This window comes from Anas platyrhynchos, chromosome 19 (genome assembly GCF_047663525.1).
Source record: "Anas platyrhynchos isolate ZD024472 breed Pekin duck chromosome 19, IASCAAS_PekinDuck_T2T, whole genome shotgun sequence".
NCBI classification, from domain to species: Eukaryota; Metazoa; Chordata; class Aves; order Anseriformes; family Anatidae; genus Anas; species Anas platyrhynchos.
Genome location: NC_092605.1, coordinates 9,536,251 through 9,556,134, shown reverse-complemented (window position 1 = coordinate 9,556,134; position 19,884 = coordinate 9,536,251). Strand labels below are relative to the sequence as shown.

The following is a 19,884-nucleotide window of genomic DNA, read 5'->3' as shown; positions in this document are numbered from 1 at the left end:
TTTCCTCGCCCAGGGTGCACACGGCCAGCAGCCCAGGGCAGCGCGGGTGCCAGAGGCAGCCAAATTAAAAAGTGATTGATTAGCCCATCTCGCCGGGAAGAAATAGCACGGCTCGGAGGCTGCTAAGCATTAAATACCCAACTTCTGCTTTGGGCAGCCCGGAGCCGCCACCGACCGACCTCTGGGCTGCTCCTCTCCCATCAGCACCCCGAGTTACCCCCAGAAAAGCAGCTTTTCCCATCCCAATTAGCAACTAAATTAGATATGCAAATACCTCCACCATGGGGGGGGACCTGGGTGCTGGGGGCACATGGGGGAGCCCCTGGCCCTGGCTGCCCGACCCCGGGTCCAGCCGTGAGCCCTGTGGGCACCCACCCCCGGGCCACCTCTCCTGGCAGCACCCCGGGGTGCCCCATCCCTCGCTGCCCTCCGCCTCCCGCAGCAAAACCCTTCAATAAAACATGAGGAGAATCCATTTGTCTTCTGCTGAGTCACCGGGGATATAACTAATTAATATAAAACGTGGGTTGGGGATTTTTTTTTCCGGCCCCTTTTCCGCTCTGTTTTTTTCCTACAGCCCCCAAACCCTGCTCAGGCTCGGCCTCGGACCCCGCTGAGCCCAGCTGAAGTTGCCATGCTCTGTGCTGGATTTTTGGGCCAGAAAGCCACAATTTGGGGGGAAAACTCCCCAGGGCACTTGGAGCCTGGTGGGGAGCAGCCTGGCCGGAGCTGCCCCATGCAAAGTGGTGCCATGGGCAGGGGTGGCACGGGAAAGCTCCCCCCCACCAGCTTCATTCATTTACCACCTTTAGTTTTCCATCGCCACCTTCCTCCCTCCCCGAGTGGCCTTCGGAGGGGCTGCCAAAGCAATTAAGAGACAATTGCAGTGATAAATAAGTAACGGGAATTAAAGTGTCAGCGCCGGCGCGCGATGGCAGCCAGGCTGCGGGGAGGGGGGGGGGGAGGTGGGACACTGCCTGGGTTTCGCCCCAGCCAGATGGACGGGTGGATGGATGGACAGATGGACGGACAGGCCTTGCCAATGCTTCTGTCCCCGGGCAAGGAGCGTTCAGGCCTTTCCTGACCTCTGTGGGGCTTGGCAGCCACCCCTTTGGTGCCCTTGCCCAGCAGCCACCCGACTGGCTGCATCGGGATGGGGCAAGGGAAGGAGGAGCGAGCCTGCGGGGACCCAGGGGTGGTGGCCCTGTGGGACACCTTGGACCTTCTGTGCTGGTAATGAGGGCTGAAACCAGCAGGTTGGAACGGGATTAAGGACATTTCCCCCAGATCTTGCTCCGTGGGTGCTCTCCCAGCCTGCGCCCGGGGGCAGTGGTGCCAGCCGGGCACGGGGACACGAGCGGGGCTGGGGCTCAGGAGCTCGGGCATTGCTGTGGCTGGGGGGACAAAGCCAAGGGCAGCACGGGGCTCATGGCCAGCGATGGAAGAAGGGTCCCCAGCTGGTTTAAAATGTCTCTTTAATGACCTAGACGTGGAGCTTTGAGTCCCTTGAATGAGCCAAAACATGACGGAAACGCGGCAGCGATGAGTTCGGCGTCCCCGGCCAGCCCTGCCTGCGGGGCCAACCCAGTCCGGCCCCGAGGAGGCTCCCCCAGCCCCCAGAGGGCACGGACCCGGCTTGGAGCATCCCGCTGCCAGCAGTGGAGGACCCCGGGGTGCTCGAGCACATCCCCGGGAGGAGCACCGTGCCGCAGCCCAGCCAGGAACCACCGGCTCACCCGTGGGGAAGCTGAGCAAGGGGCACTTTGCTTTCCTCCCCCTGGAGAGGAGGGGAGCAAGCACAGCCCACACAGCCCCCGTGTCCCCCCTCACACCTCCGACTCCAGGCTGGAGACCCTCCGCCAGGACCCGCCGGCGCAGGGGCTCGCCACCCCGCGAGCCGCCAGCCTCTCCGGCCCCACCGCCCGCAGAAAGCCCGGCTCCCCGCGCCTCCCCCAGCCTCTGCAGGCTCCATCCCAGCGCCCCGAGCCCCGGCCGCCCCCCAGCACCCCAGGGTGCTCACGGGGTGGCGGGGACCCACGGGAAAGGTGCCCTAAATAGAGGGGCAGGTGAGCGCACGAGTCCACGTAGGCGTAGGGCGCGCACGCGGTGCCGCGGGGCTTTTGCCGGCACGCTTCCCGGTACGACGGCAGCCGTGCCATGGGCGAGCTCAGTGCCCTGCCCGGCCCCACCAGCCGCCCGGCGGCCTCGGGGCAGTGGGGGCCGCAGCTGTGGGCGGCCTCGGCTTCGGGGAAGAGGTCGGGGATGTCGGTGCGGGCGGTGGGTTGGTGGGTGCCGCAGCGTCGCAGCGCCGTGGCTCGGTGCTTCTCGCCCCGCTCCCAGGACGCCCTGGCCGTGCTCGCCCGGTGGCTCGGATGCTCCCGCTCTGCTCTGCAAGTCCTGGCGGCTTTCGGGAAGGAGCTGCGGGCACAGGTGGGGGGCAGGGAAGGGTTTCCCACCTCCCTCCTCGTCTCCAAGGTGGGGAGCAGCCGGGGCACTGTCCCCGAGCCCTGGTGTCCCCCATCCACGTAGAGCAGGGGGGTGTTGGGCAGCCGGTCCCCCCGCTTGTGCTCCCTGTAGATGTCCGGCAGCGGGAGCTCCCTGGGTGGTGTCGGGGTGCCGATGGGGGCGCCGATGTGGTTCCCCATCACCATGTGCTCCCCAAAATCCTCCTCCGGCGCCGTCTTCGCCAGGAGATGAGGCAAGCTGCCCACCATGCAGCCCCGGGGGGCTTTGTCCCCGGCACAGCCCCCCCGAAACTTCAGGGGGTGAAGGACACGGGGGACGCGCTCGCTCGCTGCCCTCCGCTTCTCCTCCTCGGGCAGCCGCGAGTCCACGGGGATGGGCAGGGGGAGCCCCGGGGGGGCCCCCTTGGCAGCGGGGGCTCTGCCCAGCCTCTCGGCAGGGGCCGGGCCGGAGGAGAGGCCCCGGTGGGTGCCGGTGCTGTTCTGCACCACGAGCTGAGGTGTCCTGAGCGAGAAGGTGGTCTGGAGGTGCTCGCTGCGGCTGCTCCAGTCCTCGATGGTGCGCGTGGCGTGCTCCAGCGAGCCGCCCACGCTGGCTGTCGACACCATGTCCTTGGCGGCCTGCAGCATCTTCAGCACGTTGGCTTGGGCCGAGCTCGCCGTCACGTCGGGCGTGGGCGCCCGCCTGGGGCTGGGCAGGGTCTGCACCCCGCTGAAGCAGCTGTAAATGCCCTGCGGGGAGAGCAGCGACCGCGCACCGTCAGCCATGCGCCCTCCAAGCCATGCAAGGGCACGAGAAGTCGTTTGGGTGGGATGGGAAGAGCCAGGAGCTGGCCTGAGATGGGTCGATTGGGTGAAGGCAAAGCCAAAATCTCCATGTGAGCCCCCTGCCCCACCTCATGGTGGCTCCTGCCCCCCATCACTCACCCAGCACCACCCCAGGCACCGAAAAGCCAGCAGAGACCAAAGCCCCGACGCGATGTCCCCTCCCTGGTATCCCCTCCCCAACATCCCCAGCACCACCGGGGCAGGGGGCACGCACCCTGCTGATGGCCAGGAGGAAGTCGAGCTTGTGGGATTTGGGGACGTTGTGCCGTAGCTTCCAGTAGACGAGGTGCTCCCAGGCGAAGACCAGCAGGCTGAGCCCCATGGCCACCAGCAGCATGTAGAAGACCCCGGCCATGTTGTCGATGTCCAGCTTGCTGCTCATCACCTCGTTCTTCTCGTTCTGGCAGATCCCCGACAGCCACACCGTCTCCAGCTTCTGGGTCTCCCCTAGAGCCAGGCAGAGCCATGGGGGGGGGGGTGAAAACCCACCACGGGTACCCAGCACAGCCCCCGGAGGATAAAATCCCCCCCAACCCACTGGAGATGTTCTTGGCTCAGCCCTCAGCCTGAGCATCCCCTGGATCCTCCAGGATTTCTGCCATCTCATTTGTACCAGCTGTGCCCTGTCCCCTCCTCACATCCCAGCCCCTCCGATTTGGGATTTGGATTTGGGATTGGGATATGGCCATTTGGGATTTTCCAGCCTTCGAGAAGAAAGGAGACCCCCGAGGGGATAACCCCCACCCACCCAACTGCAGAACCACAGCCTGGTTTAAAGCCACCTTGAAGGTGCAACCCACCTCCCCCCAGCCCCTCGGGACCACCCTCCAATGACCCACAGAGCACGGGACCCCCGAGAAGCCGCCCCGGGCACCCCACCATCTCCCAGGAACTGCAGCAGGGCCAGGTCGATGGCCCGCTTCCAGCGCGAGTCCTTCTGCAGGGCGATGCCGTAGCCGGTGGTGGCGAACACCTTCCCCGAGCCGATGGTCACCAGCTTGCAGCCCTCGTCCTTGCCCGCCATGTAGTTGAGCACCGCCGCGTCGTAGATGAAGGCGTCCAGCTTCCTGCCCGCCGCCGGGAGGGACGGGTGAGGGGGGGTCTCGTATTGGGGGTGCAGACCCCTTTTTGGGGAGCTGTGCCTCTTTCGGGTGGCTGTGACCCAGCGGGAGTGGATGGGGCATTTTTTTGGGGGGTCTTAACCCCGGCTTGGGGAGCCAAAAACCCATCTGGGGGTGAGGAGCCCAACCTGGGGTGGACACATCCTATTTGGGGGGGGGGGCTGTAGGAAGCTCTATGCCCTCTGCATGGGGTTGTACACTTTTTTGGGGGGGTATATCCCATTTGGGCAAGCTTTATGGAGCCATACCCCGTCTTGGAGAGCTCCCTTGGAGGGGCTGACCCCATTTCAGAAGCCATGCCCCCCCTGGGAGGATCGCCCTGTGCCGCGGGGAGCCATACGGAGCTGTGCTTCACCCGGGGGACCCCCACCCCAGCCCGGGGGGGGGCGTACCCCATCTTGAGGCTGGTGAGGGCGTCCTCCACGGAGCGCTGGTTGTACTTCACCATGTGGGTGTGCATGTCGGGGTAGTTGCTGCGGATGTTCCTCTCCGTGCTGCCGTTGGGGACGGTGCCGAAGCGGAAGGGGGGGTACTGCTCCTGCGGCTTCTGGAACTGCAGCGCGGAGCCCAGCAGCTCCGTCACATGGGGACCGTGTCCCCCCAATCCCCCCCAAGTCCCCCCGTGTCCCCACCAGGTCCCCAAAGCCACCCACCCCTCCTCCCACCCACGCACAACCGGGCTGGCGCAAAGATGCGCCCCCCACCTCCCCGGGGGAAGGTGTCCCCAACCCAGATAACCTTAATTTTTGGGGAGGACCTGGGGGAGAAGCGTGCGCCCCCACCTTCCTGTCGCTCAGCCCCGACACGGTGTCGATGTACTGCTCCTGGATCATGAAGGCGGCCAGGTTGGCCGTGTAGCTGGCGAGGAAGATGACGGCGAAGAAGGCCCAGACCAGCACCATGATCTTGCTGGTGGTGCCCTTGGGGTTCTCGATGGGCACGGAGTTGTTGAAGACCAGGGCCCACAGCAGCCACACCGACTTGCCAATGGTGAAGGAGGGACCGCCCGGCCCTGGTAGGGACGGGGGATGGAGGGGACAGGCGTCAGCACGGCCGGGGACGCGTCCCCCCCCCACCCCACAGCCGCCTCCCCAACTCTCACGTTTGCCGCTGGTGAGGTTCTGGTTGTAGCCCACGGGGCTGAAGTACTCGAACACGAAGACGGTGACGGCCACCACGGTGAGGCACATGACGAACATCATCACCCACACGGCCGGGCTGTAGGGCTCTGCAAAGGGCAGGGGGGTCCCCATGGGTCCCGGGACGTGTCCCCATATCCCCGTAGGGACACCCTGGAGCCCTCCCCAAAAGCCTGGGCTCGATGTCCCGAATATCACCGGGCAGATCCTCGGTGAGCCGAGAGAGACGGGGGCTGCTGCGAGGGGGACGTGCTGGAATACCATCGGCAGGGGGATGCTCGGGGGATGCTGCTCACCTCTGGGGCCATCCGTGGGGGTTTCCCATGGGATCAGAGGTTACCTACCCCCTGCGCTGCCCCCAGGCTCCACAGGGGATGTGGGGGGCGCGTGCTCAGGGCCACCCCTGTCCTCTGCCTTGTCCCGGCCCCGCTCCGGCCAGGCTGGGCTCTTGTCTCTGTGCCCCCATGGAAAGCCTCAAGGACCCCCCCGGGTTTCCAGCCTGAATTTCGTGCTGACCTTGGCTGCTCTCCTCTCCTCTCTAGGCTGCAGTTCTGCTCGTGTAAAACTCACGGGAAGTTTTAGCCCCAGCTGCTGGGATTTCCCAGTTTAGGTTGGCCCTGGCAAGGGCAGCAGGGGGCTCGGGTCCCCAGGCAGGGCTCTGCCAGCAAACCCCCGGCTCCTCTGACCCCAAACCTTCATCCTTCCTCTGCCGTGTGAATAACTACGAGGAAAACCCACTCCCTGCCCCAATCTCCATACTAACGGGATTACTTGGGCGAGAGGAGGAGAAATCCCCGACGCCAGCCCCGCAGCCTTCCCCTGCGGCTCACAAACAGGATTTTTTTTTGCCAAAATGATTAAAACCCAGCAACATTTCCCACCCGCCCCTGCAGGAGGACCGGGGTCAGCCCGCCTGCGCTCACCGAGGAAGGCGGAGGGCGAGACGGTGCCGTTGCTCCTGGCCACCATCACGCTGATGCCGGTCTCCACGAAGGGCACGGAGAAGTCGACGATCTCGGAGCGCTCCTCGTTGATGGTGAGGGAGCCGATGGCCATGTCGGCACGCCGGTAATACACCTGGGGAGGGCAGGGAGAGCTCAGGGCAGGAGGACGAGGAGGAGGAGGAGGAGGAGGAGGAGGAGGAGGAGGAGGAGATGCCCGGCGCCCCCCTACCTCCCCGATCATGCCGTTCCACACCCCGCGGACGATCTTGCCGTGCTTGCCGTTGGTCACCAGGTAGAGGTCGTAGGAGAACTTGACCGCCTTGGCCAGCTTCTTCAGGATGTCGATGCAGAAGCCCTTGCAGCACAGCTTGGTGTAGGGGTCCGCCAGGCCATCGCTGCTGAAAGCGCAATGAGAAAATGTGGGTCCGGGTCCCCACGGAAAGAGGAAAGGGGAATAAGGGGAAAGCAGCAAAAGGGGGAAAAGATGAAAGGAGAAAAAAGGGGAGGGGAAAAAGTGGAAAGGGAAAAAAGAAGAATTGGGAAGAGAAAGGGGAGAGAAGAAAGAGAAAAGGGATAAAGGGGAAAGGGAATAGGAAAGGGGTATGGGGAAGGGAGAAAAGGGAAGAAAGGAGAGGAAAGGGGAAGGAGGAAAAGGGAAAGGGAAAGGGAAAGGGAAAGGGAAAGGGAAAGGGAAAGGGAAAGGGAAAGGGAAAGGGAAAGGGAAAGGGAAAGGGAAAGGGAAAGGGAAAGGGAAAGGGAAGGGGAAAGGGAAAGGGAAAGGGAAAGGGAAAGGGAAAGGGAAAGGGAAAGGGAAGGGGAAAGGGGAACAGGGAAGAGGAGGAGCAGGAGCAAGCGGGGAAGGGGAAGGGGAAGGGGAAGGGGAAGGGGAAGGGGAAGGGGAAGGGGAAGGGGAAGGGGAAGGGGAAGGGGAAGGGGAAGGGGAAGGGGAAGGGGAAGGGGAAGGGGAAGGAGAAGGAGAAGGAGAAGGAGAAGAGAAGGAGAAGAGAAGGAGAAGGAGAAGGAGAAGGAGAAGGAGAAGGAGAAGGAGAAGGAGAAGGAGAAGGAGAAGGAGAAGGAGAAGGAGAAGGAGAAGGAGAAGGAGAAGGAGAAGGAGAAGGAGAAGGAGAAGGAGAAGGAGAAGGAGAAGGAGAAGGAGAAGGAGAAGGAGAAGGAGAAGGAGAAGGAGAAGGAGAAGGAGAAGGAGAAGGAGAAGGAGAAGGAGAAGGAGAAGGAGAAGGAGAAGGAGAAGGAGAAGGAGGGGACACTGCTGGTGTCCCCCAGCCCCCAGTGGGTAAGCACGGAACCTTTCCCAGCACCCCCACAGCCAGGCAGGCAGCGGGGCCCCCTCCTGCCCTGCCTCCAGCCCTGTCCCAGCTGAAGCCAGCACCTTCCCAGCCCCTGCCCGTGTCCCGGGGGGTGGCGGGGACGGGGCCAGCAGCCCCGCTCACCTGGCGGAGGCGTTGGTCTGCTTGCGGCAGGGCACGGTGTTGCGCACGCAGACGCCGGTGCTGGGGTCGGTGTTCTCCACGATGACGAAGGGTCGCTCCTCCAGCGTGGCCACCGTCAGGTGCCGGTTGTCCACCACGGGCTGCAGGAAGGCGCCGTAGCGGGGCCACACCGGGTACTTCATGTGGATGATGCCGTGCTCCCATTTCCCCACCTGCCCCGGGCGAGAGGACATCATCACCAGGGGGGACGTGGGGGGGTCCCCGTGCCCTCGGGGCTCGTCCCCCACCCCAGAGCATCGTTAGGTTGGGGCTCAGCCACGGTGAGCCCGAGCCAAGCTCCCCCCTGCTCTGGTTCTTTACACCGGTGTCCACAGGCTGAGGGTTTTTTTCTTGGGGTTACGGCCGCACCAGAGTGCAAAAGTGGCCAAATTTCACCCAAAATTGTTTTAAACTGAAAAAAAAAAAACACCCGTAGAAAGCACCTCAGGGCGCACGGTGCTGCACGGGGAGGCTCATGGGGGGGAGAAAATTCATCTGCAGGGGGAAAATACTGCGGGGACAAAGCCAGGGGCACGCGCCGGGGCTGGGGGATCTGCAGGGCCCCCATTTGGCAGGGACAACACCAAAAGAGCCCTGGTGTCAGCCGTGGGGCTTGCATGGTTCAACCCGGTGTGTGTTTTGGGGGGGTCCCGGCCCGTGCCCGGCCCCCGGGCTCCTACCATCTCCCAGAGCCGGTGCTGGTTGAGCGAGATGACCACCATGGTGGGCCGCACCAGGTAACCGCCCTCGTTGAAGGAGAAGTCGCGGTGCTCCCATGTCACGTTGAGGAGGTGCCTGGTGGGGACACGGCGCACGGTGAGCCCGAACCCCGCAGCCCGCACGGCCCTGGCTCCCCCTGCCTCCAGCCGGGGTCCTGGATCCCAAAAATAACCAGGAGGAGATGTGGGGCCGGGAGAGGAGCCCCGCTTCACCAGCTCCATCGCCCTCCCTTCCCCTTCCCCTCCCCTCCTCCATCTCCCCAAATCCCCCCCACATCACGGAGCCCCCCGGGACCTCACCGGTAGAAGCTGCTGTTGGCCACGGCGCCGGCGGGCGCCCGGCAATCCCTCCCCACGTCCGGGAGGAAGCCGTGGGCTCGGAAGAAGCCGGCCGCCCCCATGGCGATGATGGCCACCCCGTCCCGCACCTTCTGCCGCAGGCTGAGCTTCCAGCTCTCCGTCACCACGCTGATGAGGCCGACGGGGAAGGAGGCGGGCGGCAGCTCCATGTTGCCCACCGTCAGGCTGGGCACGATCCAGACGTAGCCCGGCCCCACGAGGCCGGCTTGCTCGGCCATGGAGAAGAGGAACTCGGCCTCGTCCCGCGAGCAGTAGGCGATGAGCACCTGGGCGTCCAGCTGCCGCAGGAGCCGCTGCGTCCTGGAGCCGCTGCGCTCCTGGCTCATCTCGAAGGTGAGCACCTCCTGCAGCTCCCAGCCGAAGTAGCTGGCGTCCGTGAAGGCGCGGATGACGTCCAGGAAGATGTTGTAGCCCGGGTAGAGGCTGGTGATGACAGCGAAGGAGCCCCAGTCGTATTCCTCCAGCACCTTGAAGATCACCTGGATCTGCTGCTCGATGGAGACGCCCAGCTGCAGGAAGGCCGAGCCGGGCTCCTGCGGGACGAGGAGCAGTCAGGGGGTGCTTGGCACCACGGCGCCCTTGTGGACCCCCGTGGAGAGCTGGAGGAGCTATGGGACAGTGGGGTCCGTGGGGTGGGGACACCCAAAATGGGACCAGTTCATCCCCACGGGATCCGCCGAGCCGTGGCCACCACCAAACTGCTCAGGGCCAAGTGGTCCCGGGGTGTTGGCCAAAACCCATCCAGGGGTGTCCAGCAGAGGCCGGGCGCTTCCCGCATCGTGCCGGGGAGCAGCTCCCGCCCCGCTACCTGCAGTCACCTCCCATCGCCCGCCCCACCTCCGCGGCCATCTGGCCTCTCATTAGCAAATCTTAATTGAGCTGATTCTGTCTTAAATGATGCAGCGAATGGCATTTGCAGAAGGTCACGAGCAGGCAGCAGCGTTTCGCCACGCAGACCGCCTCCACCTCCAGATTTTTTTTTTTCCTTTGAAGCCACAGATGTGCCCAGAGGGGGCCGGGGAGTGGGGGCATCACCCCTTAAACCCCCTCAAGGGTAGCTGCAGGACACCAGCCTACAGCAACGGGGTGGATCCAGCCCAGGCCACCTTGCCCACTGCCACCTACCCGGGGAGCCTGGTGCAGGCAGAGGTGCAGAGGGGACACCCAGGGGGTTTAGACCCCAGAGCACGAAAGCAACCCCTAAACAGCTTGGGGGGGGGTGGCCAGATGTTTGCCCCTGCCCCGAAGAGCACAGCTGGGATCCCTCCGAGCTGCTGATGCCATGAACCAGCACCAGGACCCCCCCCCAGGTGCCGGGTACAGGACAAGCACCCAGGGAGGGGATGAGAGGGGGGATGAGCCAAATCCTGCCTGGAAAGCCAGGGAGTCACCCCCCGGGGAACAACCCCGGTGAAAGCCTCACCTTCGGGGTGAGGACCACCGCAGACCCCCCGCTGATGCTGATGACGGGGACTTGGGTCTGGGAGGAGACGAAGTCAAGGATCTGCGCCACCGCCTCGGTGCCGACGTTGTCCTCGAAGACGATGCCGTGGATCTTGTGGCTGGCCAGGACGCTGCAGATGTGGGTGAGGAGGCTGCTGGGGTTGGTGTCGTTGACGATGACGGTGATGGGGTGGATCTCCAGGGGCATGTCCAGGAAGCTCTGGGGGCTCAGGCGGGAGCGCATGTGCAGCGGGTAGGACGTGCCCCCGAACACCACGGCCACGTTGACCACCGGCTCCTCGGGGCCGGGCAGCAGGACGTCGCTGAAGGCAGCCGAGCAGCCCAGCACCAGCGACAGAAGCAGAGCGGGTGCCGGCGCTCTGCCCATGTCCACCGCCACGTCCCTGTGGGGACGGACACAGCCCCTCGCATCCAGCCCTCCGCCAGGACCCCCGCTCGCCCAGACCCCCCATCTGTGTGCCACCCCAGGGCAGGTGACCCCCATAAACGAGGGGACCCTCATCCTTCAGAGGCTGGATGCGGTGCAGGGGGGAGCACAGGGCTGCACCCCCCAGCTCAGCCCCTTTTGGGGTGCTGGTGCCCAGTGCCACATCCCCACAGATCCTTCCCATCTGGTCCCTGCTTCCCACCCCCTAACATCCCCACCCCACCACCTCCGTCCCCTTCCAGCCCCACTGCCCTCCTTCCCCTGCAGGCCCCCACTGTCAGGATGCTTTTTCTTGCCCCCTTGGCAAGAGGTGGCAGGAGCTAGAGGTGGCAGGAGGAGCTGGATGCTCCTTCACACCTCCCTCCGCAGCTGACAGGCACCTGAAATATTTAAGGGATGAAAGCTGGCGTCCCCCTCCGCACCCTCCTCTGCAGCGCAGAGCAGCTCCCCGGCCAGCCAAAGGGGTTCGGGGTGCAGCGGGGCTGGGGACGGGCAGAAAGAGCCCCTCGGCTCCTGCCCCAAGCCCCCACCAGCATGCGGGGAGGCTGCCTGCCTGCCTGGTGCCTGCAAACCCCAAATTCCCCCATCAGCGCCTCCTCCGCCAGCTTTGGCCGTGCTGGCACCCGGGTTGAGCACGCAGGGTGAGAGCAGCGCTTATAGAGGGGTGAAAAAAAAAATAAATCACCTTTAGCTGCCCACCAGCAATGCAATAACTGATTTTTGGTTCTCCAGGAGCCCCCCTGCACCACGCGTGCCCCGCAGGTGCCCTTCTCTCCCCCCGGCCCCGGGGCTGTGCGAGGTGGCCGAGCAGCCCGGGGAGCTGGGAGCCACCCGAAAGGTGCCCTTGTGGGAGGATTCAGCCACACGGAGCCCTGCCTCGGGGCTCTGCAGCGCCTGCCACCCCAGCGCATCCAACACGCCAAGCCTGTGCCAGGGGGTGACATCCCCCCGGGGCTGTGCACGGCGCTGCTCCCCTGTGCCGGAGCTCACCCTACAATTAAAAGCTGCAGGGAACGCCGATTCCCCTCCCTCCCCAAGCCCTGTTGCCCCAGGGCCACCACCGGCCACGGTGGCGCTGGCCATGGCCCGGTGTCACTGCGTGCAGCGAGGTGCCAGCTGCCAGCTGGCGCTCAGAATCGTCACTGGCAATTAAAAGCCACTGCCGCTTAACGAGCCCTCGGCACAGCCCGAGGTTGGGGCTGGATTCGGGGTGCGGGCTGCCCTGGGGACCCCTCCACGCCAATGCTCAGCCCCTCGGCACGCAACTCCCTCGGTGCCAAAAACACCGCCAGAATTTGGGACGGAAACCCACAAAATGACCCCAAGGAGTGCGCCCTGATGCCAGCACCCGGCATCGCAGCGTGGGCATCAGCTTGGGGGCAGGGGCACGGCCACCCCCGGCACCCCACCCTACGGCACTGGGGGGTGCTCCCTGCCCACCTGGCCCTCCTCCTGCCACCCCACACCGCGGCAGCCACGACGCCAAGGCGATGGCCGCGGCCCCTTGGCCGGGGAGGGCGGCCGGTGACTCATGTTGGCACCGTCCCACGCTACGGCACGGCCGGGCTGGCCCCCGCCGCCCGCTCCTCGCCGCCATTCCCGGGTATTTTTAGTCCCGAGATAAATAATTCATCGGGAATCCAGCACCGGCTACCCGAGCGGGGAGGAAGGGGAGCAGCACGCCACCCAAAACAAACAGAGCCGCCCTCCCAGCGGCTTTGCCCGGCTGATTCCTCCTCAAGGACGTTTAAATATACCCCGGGCCCTCGCGGTGGCTGATCGGGCTCCTTCCTCCAGCCCTGGTGCTTCTCCCATCCCCAACCAGCACGGGACGGCCGGGCTGCAAATCCTCCTCCTCTTCCTCACACCTGGGTTTGGGGGGACTCCTCCGGCACCGGTTAATCCGCACACAGACTCCAAAAAAACCCTTCCTGCAAAGCCAGGTGCTGCCTGCAAAGGTGCTGCTCCCAACCAGGCTCCGAATGGGGACGGATTTGGGGAAAACGGACCAAAAGCGAGCCCCTGGCCCTCGCTCCCAGAGCACGGTGATGATTGCAGGGACAGGAGGTGGGCACGGGCTCAAAACCGTGTTGAGCCACCGCTCAGATCACCGGGGGAATAAATCCCCGTCCTTGCCAGGGAGACAGCGTGGAGGGGCTGGGGCTGTGGGGCTGGGGTCGGAGCAGCAGCGGGGTGCAGCATCGTGCCCGCTGGGGCTTCAGAGGAGGCTGGCGGGGGCTTGAGGCTGGCCGAGCCCCTCGGGCAGCTGGTGGGGCTTGGGTCGGGGTCAGCCCCGCTCCAAAATATCCGGGTTTGGGCTGCAAAGCGCAGGGAGGAGCTGGGGCGCAGCCAGCGCAGTGCCCCACAGCTTCTTCTTCTTCTGGGGGGGGTGGGAAAATGGGATTTGGGGGGAGAAGGCGAACACAGGAAGGCTGCTGGAGGCGGAGGAGGAGGAGGATGACTTGGCACGTCCTGCTTGGTGCCCCAGGACATTTGCTGAACCCCGCTGTCACCGTGCACCTGGGGCACAGCAATGCCACCTCCCTGCAGCCTCCCCGGGGATGACAGGACACCAACGGGGCCGCTCCGTGGCTTTTTGGTGCTTTTGGGGTGTTTCTGACAGCTTTCCTCTGCGCAGCTTCACCCGAGAAGCCAAGCGCTCGCAGAAACCTGCTCCAGGCACTGCTCCAGCCCTCACCATCCTCCACCTCCCGAAATGTTATTTTAATGCAACAGGGAAAGTTTGCTCCTGGTTTTAAACCTCCTTCCCCCATCCCTCCCTCCCCTGCTCCGAGCCCCAACGCAGCCAGGGCAGAGCTCCTGCAGATATTTTGACCTCAGGGAGGGGAGAAATAAAACCCCGAAACGCAAAACACCTCCCGAGGAAGAGAAACCTTATCCCAAAAAAAAAGCCTCCGAGCCTGAAAACCACGGGGAAGGGACAGAGCGGGCAGGGAAGGGGATGGAAAGGACAGAAGGAAGCGGACCCTGGCGGGGATGGATGCTCGGGGCACTGCTGGGGGTGGGAACCGGGCTTGGTGCTGCCAACGGAGCCCCCCGAAAGAGGAAAAGCAGCAAAACCTCCCCAAAACCTCCCCAAAACCAACTCTTGGCTGGGGACCTGGGGATTGTGGGGGGGGGGAGAAGCGGCGGCAGCCAGCGGCGAGCGCCGTCTCCTTTCAACCTTCATCCTCCAGCACCCAGCATCACCTTCCTCCTCATCACCTTCCTCCTCATCCCCTTCCTCCTCCTCCTCCTCACCGGGCACCAGTTGCGGGCAGGGTCCCGGCGGACCCCGCAGCCGCACGCACCCAAACGCAGCTTAGGAAAGGTCGAAGCTGGATTAACCCAAAATAAACCCCCAGCGTCCTCCTCCCGCTGCGTTACGCAAGGTGCTGGGGGGACAGGGCTGGGGGCACCAAGGGGGGGGCCCTTTATTATTTTTTTTTTGGGTGGGGGGCTCCCTCCCACCCTCCTTAAAAACAACCCAAGCTTAATTTTCATCCTCCCCCCAGGACGTGGGGATGCTGGAGCAGAGGGGACGGGTTAGGAAACAACCCAAGCAGCCCCCCCCCCCGAATAAAATCCCACCCGACTCCCCCCCAAAAGTTCCTCCCGGTGGCAGCGGAGCCCGTCGGGGGGGCTCGGCCGCCCCCAACCCGCCCGGTACTTACGGGACCAGCGCTGCTCCGGCTGCCTACATGCCCCGCACCTCCGGGGGGGGCTGCACGTCCCGGGGCCGGGGCACGGCTCCCAGGGCCCCCCCCCTCGCCGCGGGGCAGCCCCCGGGGGCAGGAGCGGTCCCCGGTGCGCCCGGTGCGCCCGGCCCGGCTGCGGGATGCGCGGGGGAAGGGGAAGGGGAAGGGATGGGGTGGGATGTAGGGTGGGGAGCCGGGGGGCAGGGGGGGCGGGGGGGGGGTCCAGCGGCCGCCCGTCGGTCCCGGACTCGTCCTTGGAAGAGGAGGAGGAGGAGGAGGAGGAGGAGGAGGAAGCTCTGCAGCTGCGGCAGGGATGGGAGCGGAGGAAGGAGGGAGCGGGAGAGGGGTGGGTGCGCACGGGAGGGGGGGGCCCGAGCTCGCCCGATGCCAGCAGGTGTTTTTTGGGTTTTTTTTGGGGGGGGTGGGGGAGGACAGAGGGGACGGGCTCCCCCCCACCCCCCCACCCCGGCTTCATGCCGGCCGCCCCCCCGTAGCCATGCCCCGGGACGGCCGGGGGGAGCCGGCGGTGCTGGGGGCCGGAGGCTGGGATGCGGGCACGGCCGGGGCCGGGGGGGGGGGGGCGGAGGAGGAGGAGGAGGAGGAGGAGGAGGAGGAAGAGGAGGAGGAGGCTTGGCAGAAGGACGAGACAGATGTCCTCCGGGCTCCTGCCCTCCTGCTGCCACCTCGGGGCTGCCCGCAGCCCCCTCCCCGCTTTGCGCCTTTGCAGCCGGCGGTGGTCCCAGGCTTGGGGTGCGCAGGGGGCAAAGCCCCCCCCCGGCTCCCCACCCCCCCGACATCCCCAGGAGGGAAAAACAACACCAGGAACAGCCCATGCAGAGCCCCCCGTCCCGTGTCCCCCCTCCTGTCCCCAGCCGGGCACTGCCCCCCTGCAGCCCACCCCCAGGGGCACCCCAGGAACAGCCCCGGGGCCCCCATCGGTGGCAGGGGGGGCGCAGAGAGCAAAGCCCCCGCAGGCAGCAGCAGCCTCCAGCTGTCACCAGGAGCAGCATTAAGGCAGCGGCTGATCCCCGGCACTGCCGGAGAGCAAACCAGGCCCGGGGGGGGGGGAGAGGGGGGGCTCCAGAGAATGAAGGGGGACATGGACAGGGGCCCCGGTGGGGTCCCGTTGCCCCCAGGCTGGGCGCTGCTGCCTCACGGCCCCAAAACCAGGCTGAGCTCTGCAGGGGTGCTGCTGGGGAGACCGCAGCTCCCCATGGGGCTGGAGCCAAGTTGGGGCTCTGCCAGCGGGGCAGCTGCTCCAAACCCTCAGCGTGCCCCGGCTCGGAGCCACCAAAACACCACAAATCGTCCCCAAAAGCACCTGCACACCTCCTCCGGCACCGGCTGCGTGCGGTGCCCCAGGGGAAGGGGACGGTGCCCGGCGCGGGGCCACGGCCACCCCAGAGCAAAACCTTCAGGGCAGCGGGGTGGCTGCCAGCCACGGTGGCACTGTGGCCACCTGCAGCACCAGTGGCACCAGTGGCACCAGTAGCACCAGCAGCAGCACCAGCAGCACCGTTTCCCTGTGCCACCAAACTCCCCACCATCACCAACCACGATCCCAGTGCCCATCCACGTCCCTCCCCACCACGGTTCAATGGCCAGGGCAGACGTACCTGCAGCACTGCCGGGGTGTGGGAAACCCATTTCCAGGGAGGTTTTATCCTACAAACCCCCGTGCTCGCAGCTGGCCCTGGGCTGGGAACACAGGACCTGCCTGGCCCCAGGGTGCTGCCCAGGGGCTGCCAATGCCCTGGGGGGTGCTGGAGGTGCCCTAACGCAGAGCATGGAAGCTGAATTTTCCTCCCGGCCTTTATTTTAACAGATTTACAGGCAGCAGCCTCGCCGTCTGCAGGAGAGCTTGCCCAAATCCCCACGGCACCAGGGTTTTGCAGGCTCGGTGGGGAAGTGGTGCAGGGGCTCGGGGCTCAGCCCCTGCCCGGTGCAGGCAGCGAGGCCTCTCCCCTGCCCAGGGAAAGGAGATTTAGGGGTTAGCAACAGGTCACTGCTGCCTCCGACCCTTTTCCCACGAAAACAAAAAGGTTTCAACAGCCCGAAGGAGAAAGCAGCACCTCGGCTGCGATTAACCCCTTCGTCCCCCCCCCTCGCCGAGGCCTGGACTGGGATTTTCCAGAGACCCGGGTCCTTTGGGGCTGCCATGGGATCCCCAACCCGCTCCCTCTCCCTACGTGCTCCTTGGCCACCCCCATGGGATGTTCCTCCCCCAGGGGCTCTCTGCTCCCAGCCCAGACCCCACCTGAGGGTCAGACAGACGGACAGACAGACAGACCCGACGCACAGCCGGGTGCCTCGCAGCGGGGACGAGCAGCTCAGGGGGTGGTGACACCCGTGCCACCCCCACGGCCACGGCTCCTGTCCCCTGGGAGCCACAAGCAGCTGGAGGAAGGTGCCAGCTCCGCTGCTGCAGCGGCGAGGAGGCACAGCGCCGGCTGACGGCTGGTCTGCAGCCCCAGCTCCTGCGTGTGTCTCCAGCTTTGCTGGCAAAGCCCTTCAGGGTCTTAAAAACAATCAAACGAACAAAAAAACCACATTTTTAAATTTTTTTTTCCCGTGCAAAAATGAAGATTTCCCCCCCGATGCAACCTGCTCCCGGGTCTGTGCCGCGCGGTTTCGTAACGCAGCCCCAGCCTCGGGAGCTGCCTTGCAGCCCTCAGAAATGCCCAATTTCAACAAGTCGGCAACACAAATCCTGTTTGCAGCCATAATCACTGCCCTGGCTGTTACAAAGGTCAGCCTGGAAAAAAATTAATAAAAAATAAAAAAATAAAAAAGCACTGGCTGCACCCCAAGACGACCCTTGACACCTCCAATTTCCCTGGTCCCTCAGCACCACCCTTCTGGGGATGCTGCGCACCCGGGGCTCCCCATGCCAGCCCCAATTTAACCTCTCATGGGGCTGGCTGAGCCTTGTGGGTGAGCCATGTGGCAGAGAGCAGAGATTTAGCCCCAGATCTGCACCGACCTGGTCCTGGCTGCCGGTTCTCCCTCCCTCCCTCCCCCTCCAGGCTTAGCCAAAAATACTGTGGTCTGAGCCCATCCGTGTCTGAACTGGGAACCGACCACATGTTGTCATCCAGGTCTTGTTAGACACTGAAATGCAGCTGAACATCGCCTTTGTGGGAGCCCTGCTGTCTGCCCGTCCCATAAAAGCATTTGGGGCTTTGGGTGGATGCAGTAGGGCCCTCGTGGCACAGCCCCGCTCTGCCCAGCTTCCCACCTGCAGGGTAATTAAGGGATCTGAAATAAACGGGGAGGTTTTCGGCCCTGCGGGGATAATTCCTCCCCTCGGTGGCAGCTGCCTGCAGGGCTGCCCTGGAGGGGGGGAGCCGAGGCAGTGGGAGCTGGGGCTGGAAGTGGAAATTTCCCAGGGAGGGAGGAAATGGTTTCCTCCTGGGGCGTCCCTCCAACAACTTTTTTCACTGCCTTTCCCTAAATAGCTCCTCGGAGCAGCTGCTGTGACTTTACATCTCTCTGCTCCCCTCCCAGCCCCAGCAAAGCAGCTCACAGCCCTATGTCCACAATGAACCCCGAGGGAGGAACCCTCCGGCCCCATTCCCATGGGGCAGGATGGGGCACGGGTGCCCGTCCCTGGTGACTGTGCCATCGGTGTGCTTAGTGGCACAGTGCCTGGGGGAGCCGGGCATCTCGGCCCCGTCGTGGTTTGGGGCCTCCAAAATACTTTGGGTGGTGCAGAGCGCTGGAAAGATTGGGGGTTTAAGGGCAGGAGTGGAAATTGGGAGGCTGTGGGGTTCTGGAGCCACGGATGTGTTTGGGGTCCTTTTGGAGAGGGGATGAGGTTGTGCCAAGAGGGAATCGGCTCCCTTGGGGCGGCAGGGAAGGGCATTTGGGAACCCCAGTGATTAGTACCCCAGCCTCATTCCCTTTCCCTTCCCCATCCCTGCCTGGGGACAGACGGATGGGGGAAGAGGAGCTGCACGTGGCCGGGGGCTGCTCTTGGGGACAAGGGTGGCACGGGGGGAGCTGCAGGAGGGGCCAGCCCAGCGGGTCTCGAGGCCATCCCACGCTACCAATCCCTGCCAGCCTCAGCAGCTCCGTGCGGGTTCCTAAAAGCCGAACTGAGCCGTAACTCATCGGGGCAGGGAAGCCCACGTCACGAGCTGGCAGCGGTGCCGGCAGCTTTTCAGGCCTCCTTCCAAGAGCAGGCAGGTGTCACCCGCAGCGTCACCCTCCCGGCTCCTGAAGTGCTTTCAGAGCTGCTTCTGCTCCTCCTCGCTGCTGGGGAGAGCAAAAGCCAAGGGGAGGGGGATGGTGGGATGGGGAGCCGGGGCAAAGAAAGGGGGAGCTGAAGGTTTTGAGTAAGGATTTGCAGAACCGCAGCGACCCCTCCTCTGGCTGTTGGGCTCAGATCTCCATCCCTGCCCTTCGCTGACCTTGATCAGCCCACGGCTTTCCCACAGCCCAGCGCAAATCCCGGGGCATTGGCTGAGTTTAGGACTGAGCAAGGACAGCAGGCTCGGCAAGGAAAGGCACGCACCCTTCAATCTGTCGTCACAGCCCCAAACCTACCCTGAAGCATCACCTGCTGGGGAACAGCCCTTTGCCATGCTCGGAGCAAGCACCGTGACCTGGAGCAGGGCTACAGGAGCACCTTGACATCGACATCCAAGGCTGTGGGGAAGAAAACCCCAGGGAAGAGCCAGCCCAGCGCTTCCTGGGGCTTTGAGGCAGCCACAACCCCTTCAGCTCCACCTTTCTGCCCCCCCAGCCCCTCCACAGCCCCCTTCCCGAAGCGCTTTTTCCTCCGGTCCCAGAGCTGATGTAATCTGCTGGAGCTCGGCTTTAGGACGGCATCAGCCCTGAGACGTAACCAGAGCCACATCACACCAGCAGCTGTTCCACAAAGGCTTTATTGCTCGTTTGCATCCGAGCTCCCAGCACCACATTTCCTGAGTTTCTTAATGAGCTTGCAAATGAGGTTTAAATAGAAAAGGAAGGGGAAAAAAAAAAAAAAGCCACTGATTTTCCTTGCTAGGCTGGGACCTAGGCGGGCGTACAGTGCCGGGGGTAGGAGCTCGACCCCCAGCGAGAGCTCGGAGGTGATCACAGCTCAGCGTGGAGCTGAGACAAAGTGGTTCCAGGCTCGCAGGGCTTGGAGGTGATGGCAGCAGGTTGGGGACAGCGGCAGCGTGGGTGGCAGGGCGGCGAGGGGAGGGGGCCACACTGACCTGGCCCCTGCCCGGCAGATAAAGAGGG

At 64.5% G+C, this 19,884-nt stretch overlaps 1 protein-coding gene across 2 annotated transcripts; it reads right to left on the bottom strand.

The window, feature by feature from the left end:
- Positions 1 to 1,442: 1,442 nt before the first annotated feature.
- On the bottom strand, positions 1,443 to 14,849 carry GRIN2C (glutamate ionotropic receptor NMDA type subunit 2C). Of its 2 annotated transcripts, none has more exons than XM_038165345.2 (13): positions 14,626 to 14,849; positions 10,484 to 10,907; positions 9,001 to 9,593; positions 8,662 to 8,776; positions 7,943 to 8,154; positions 6,724 to 6,889; positions 6,474 to 6,627; positions 5,514 to 5,639; positions 5,194 to 5,423; positions 4,804 to 4,964; positions 4,170 to 4,357; positions 3,505 to 3,737; positions 1,443 to 3,194 (listed from the first exon to the last, which is right to left on the bottom strand). In XM_038165345.2, the coding sequence occupies exons 2-13, from the start codon at positions 10,889 to 10,891 to the stop codon at positions 1,827 to 1,829; spliced, it is 3,954 nt and encodes a 1,317-aa protein (XP_038021273.2). In that variant the 5' UTR covers positions 10,892 to 10,907; positions 14,626 to 14,849; the 3' UTR covers positions 1,443 to 1,826. The 2 variants fall into 2 exon arrangements, with proteins under 2 accessions (XP_038021273.2, XP_038021272.2); XM_038165344.2 differs by having other exon boundaries at positions 6,724 to 6,892; positions 14,626 to 14,847.
- Between the last annotated feature and the right edge of the window lie 5,035 nt (positions 14,850 to 19,884).

What these genes read in the sequence shown, in the direction of transcription:
- GRIN2C (XM_038165344.2), bottom strand. Translation starts at nt 10,891, where the DNA reads ATGGGCAGAGCGCCGGCACCCGCTCTGCTTCTGTCGCTGGTGCTGGGC. An exon ending in GCCAACAGCAGCTTCTACCG is followed by an intron (nt 8,777 to 9,000) that starts GTGAGGTCCCGG and finishes TGTCCCCACCAG; the next exon opens with GCACCTCCTCAACGTGACAT. An exon ending in CTCGCCCTCCGCCTTCCTCG is followed by an intron (nt 5,640 to 6,473) that starts GTGAGCGCAGGC and finishes TGCCCTTTGCAG; the next exon opens with AGCCCTACAGCCCGGCCGTG.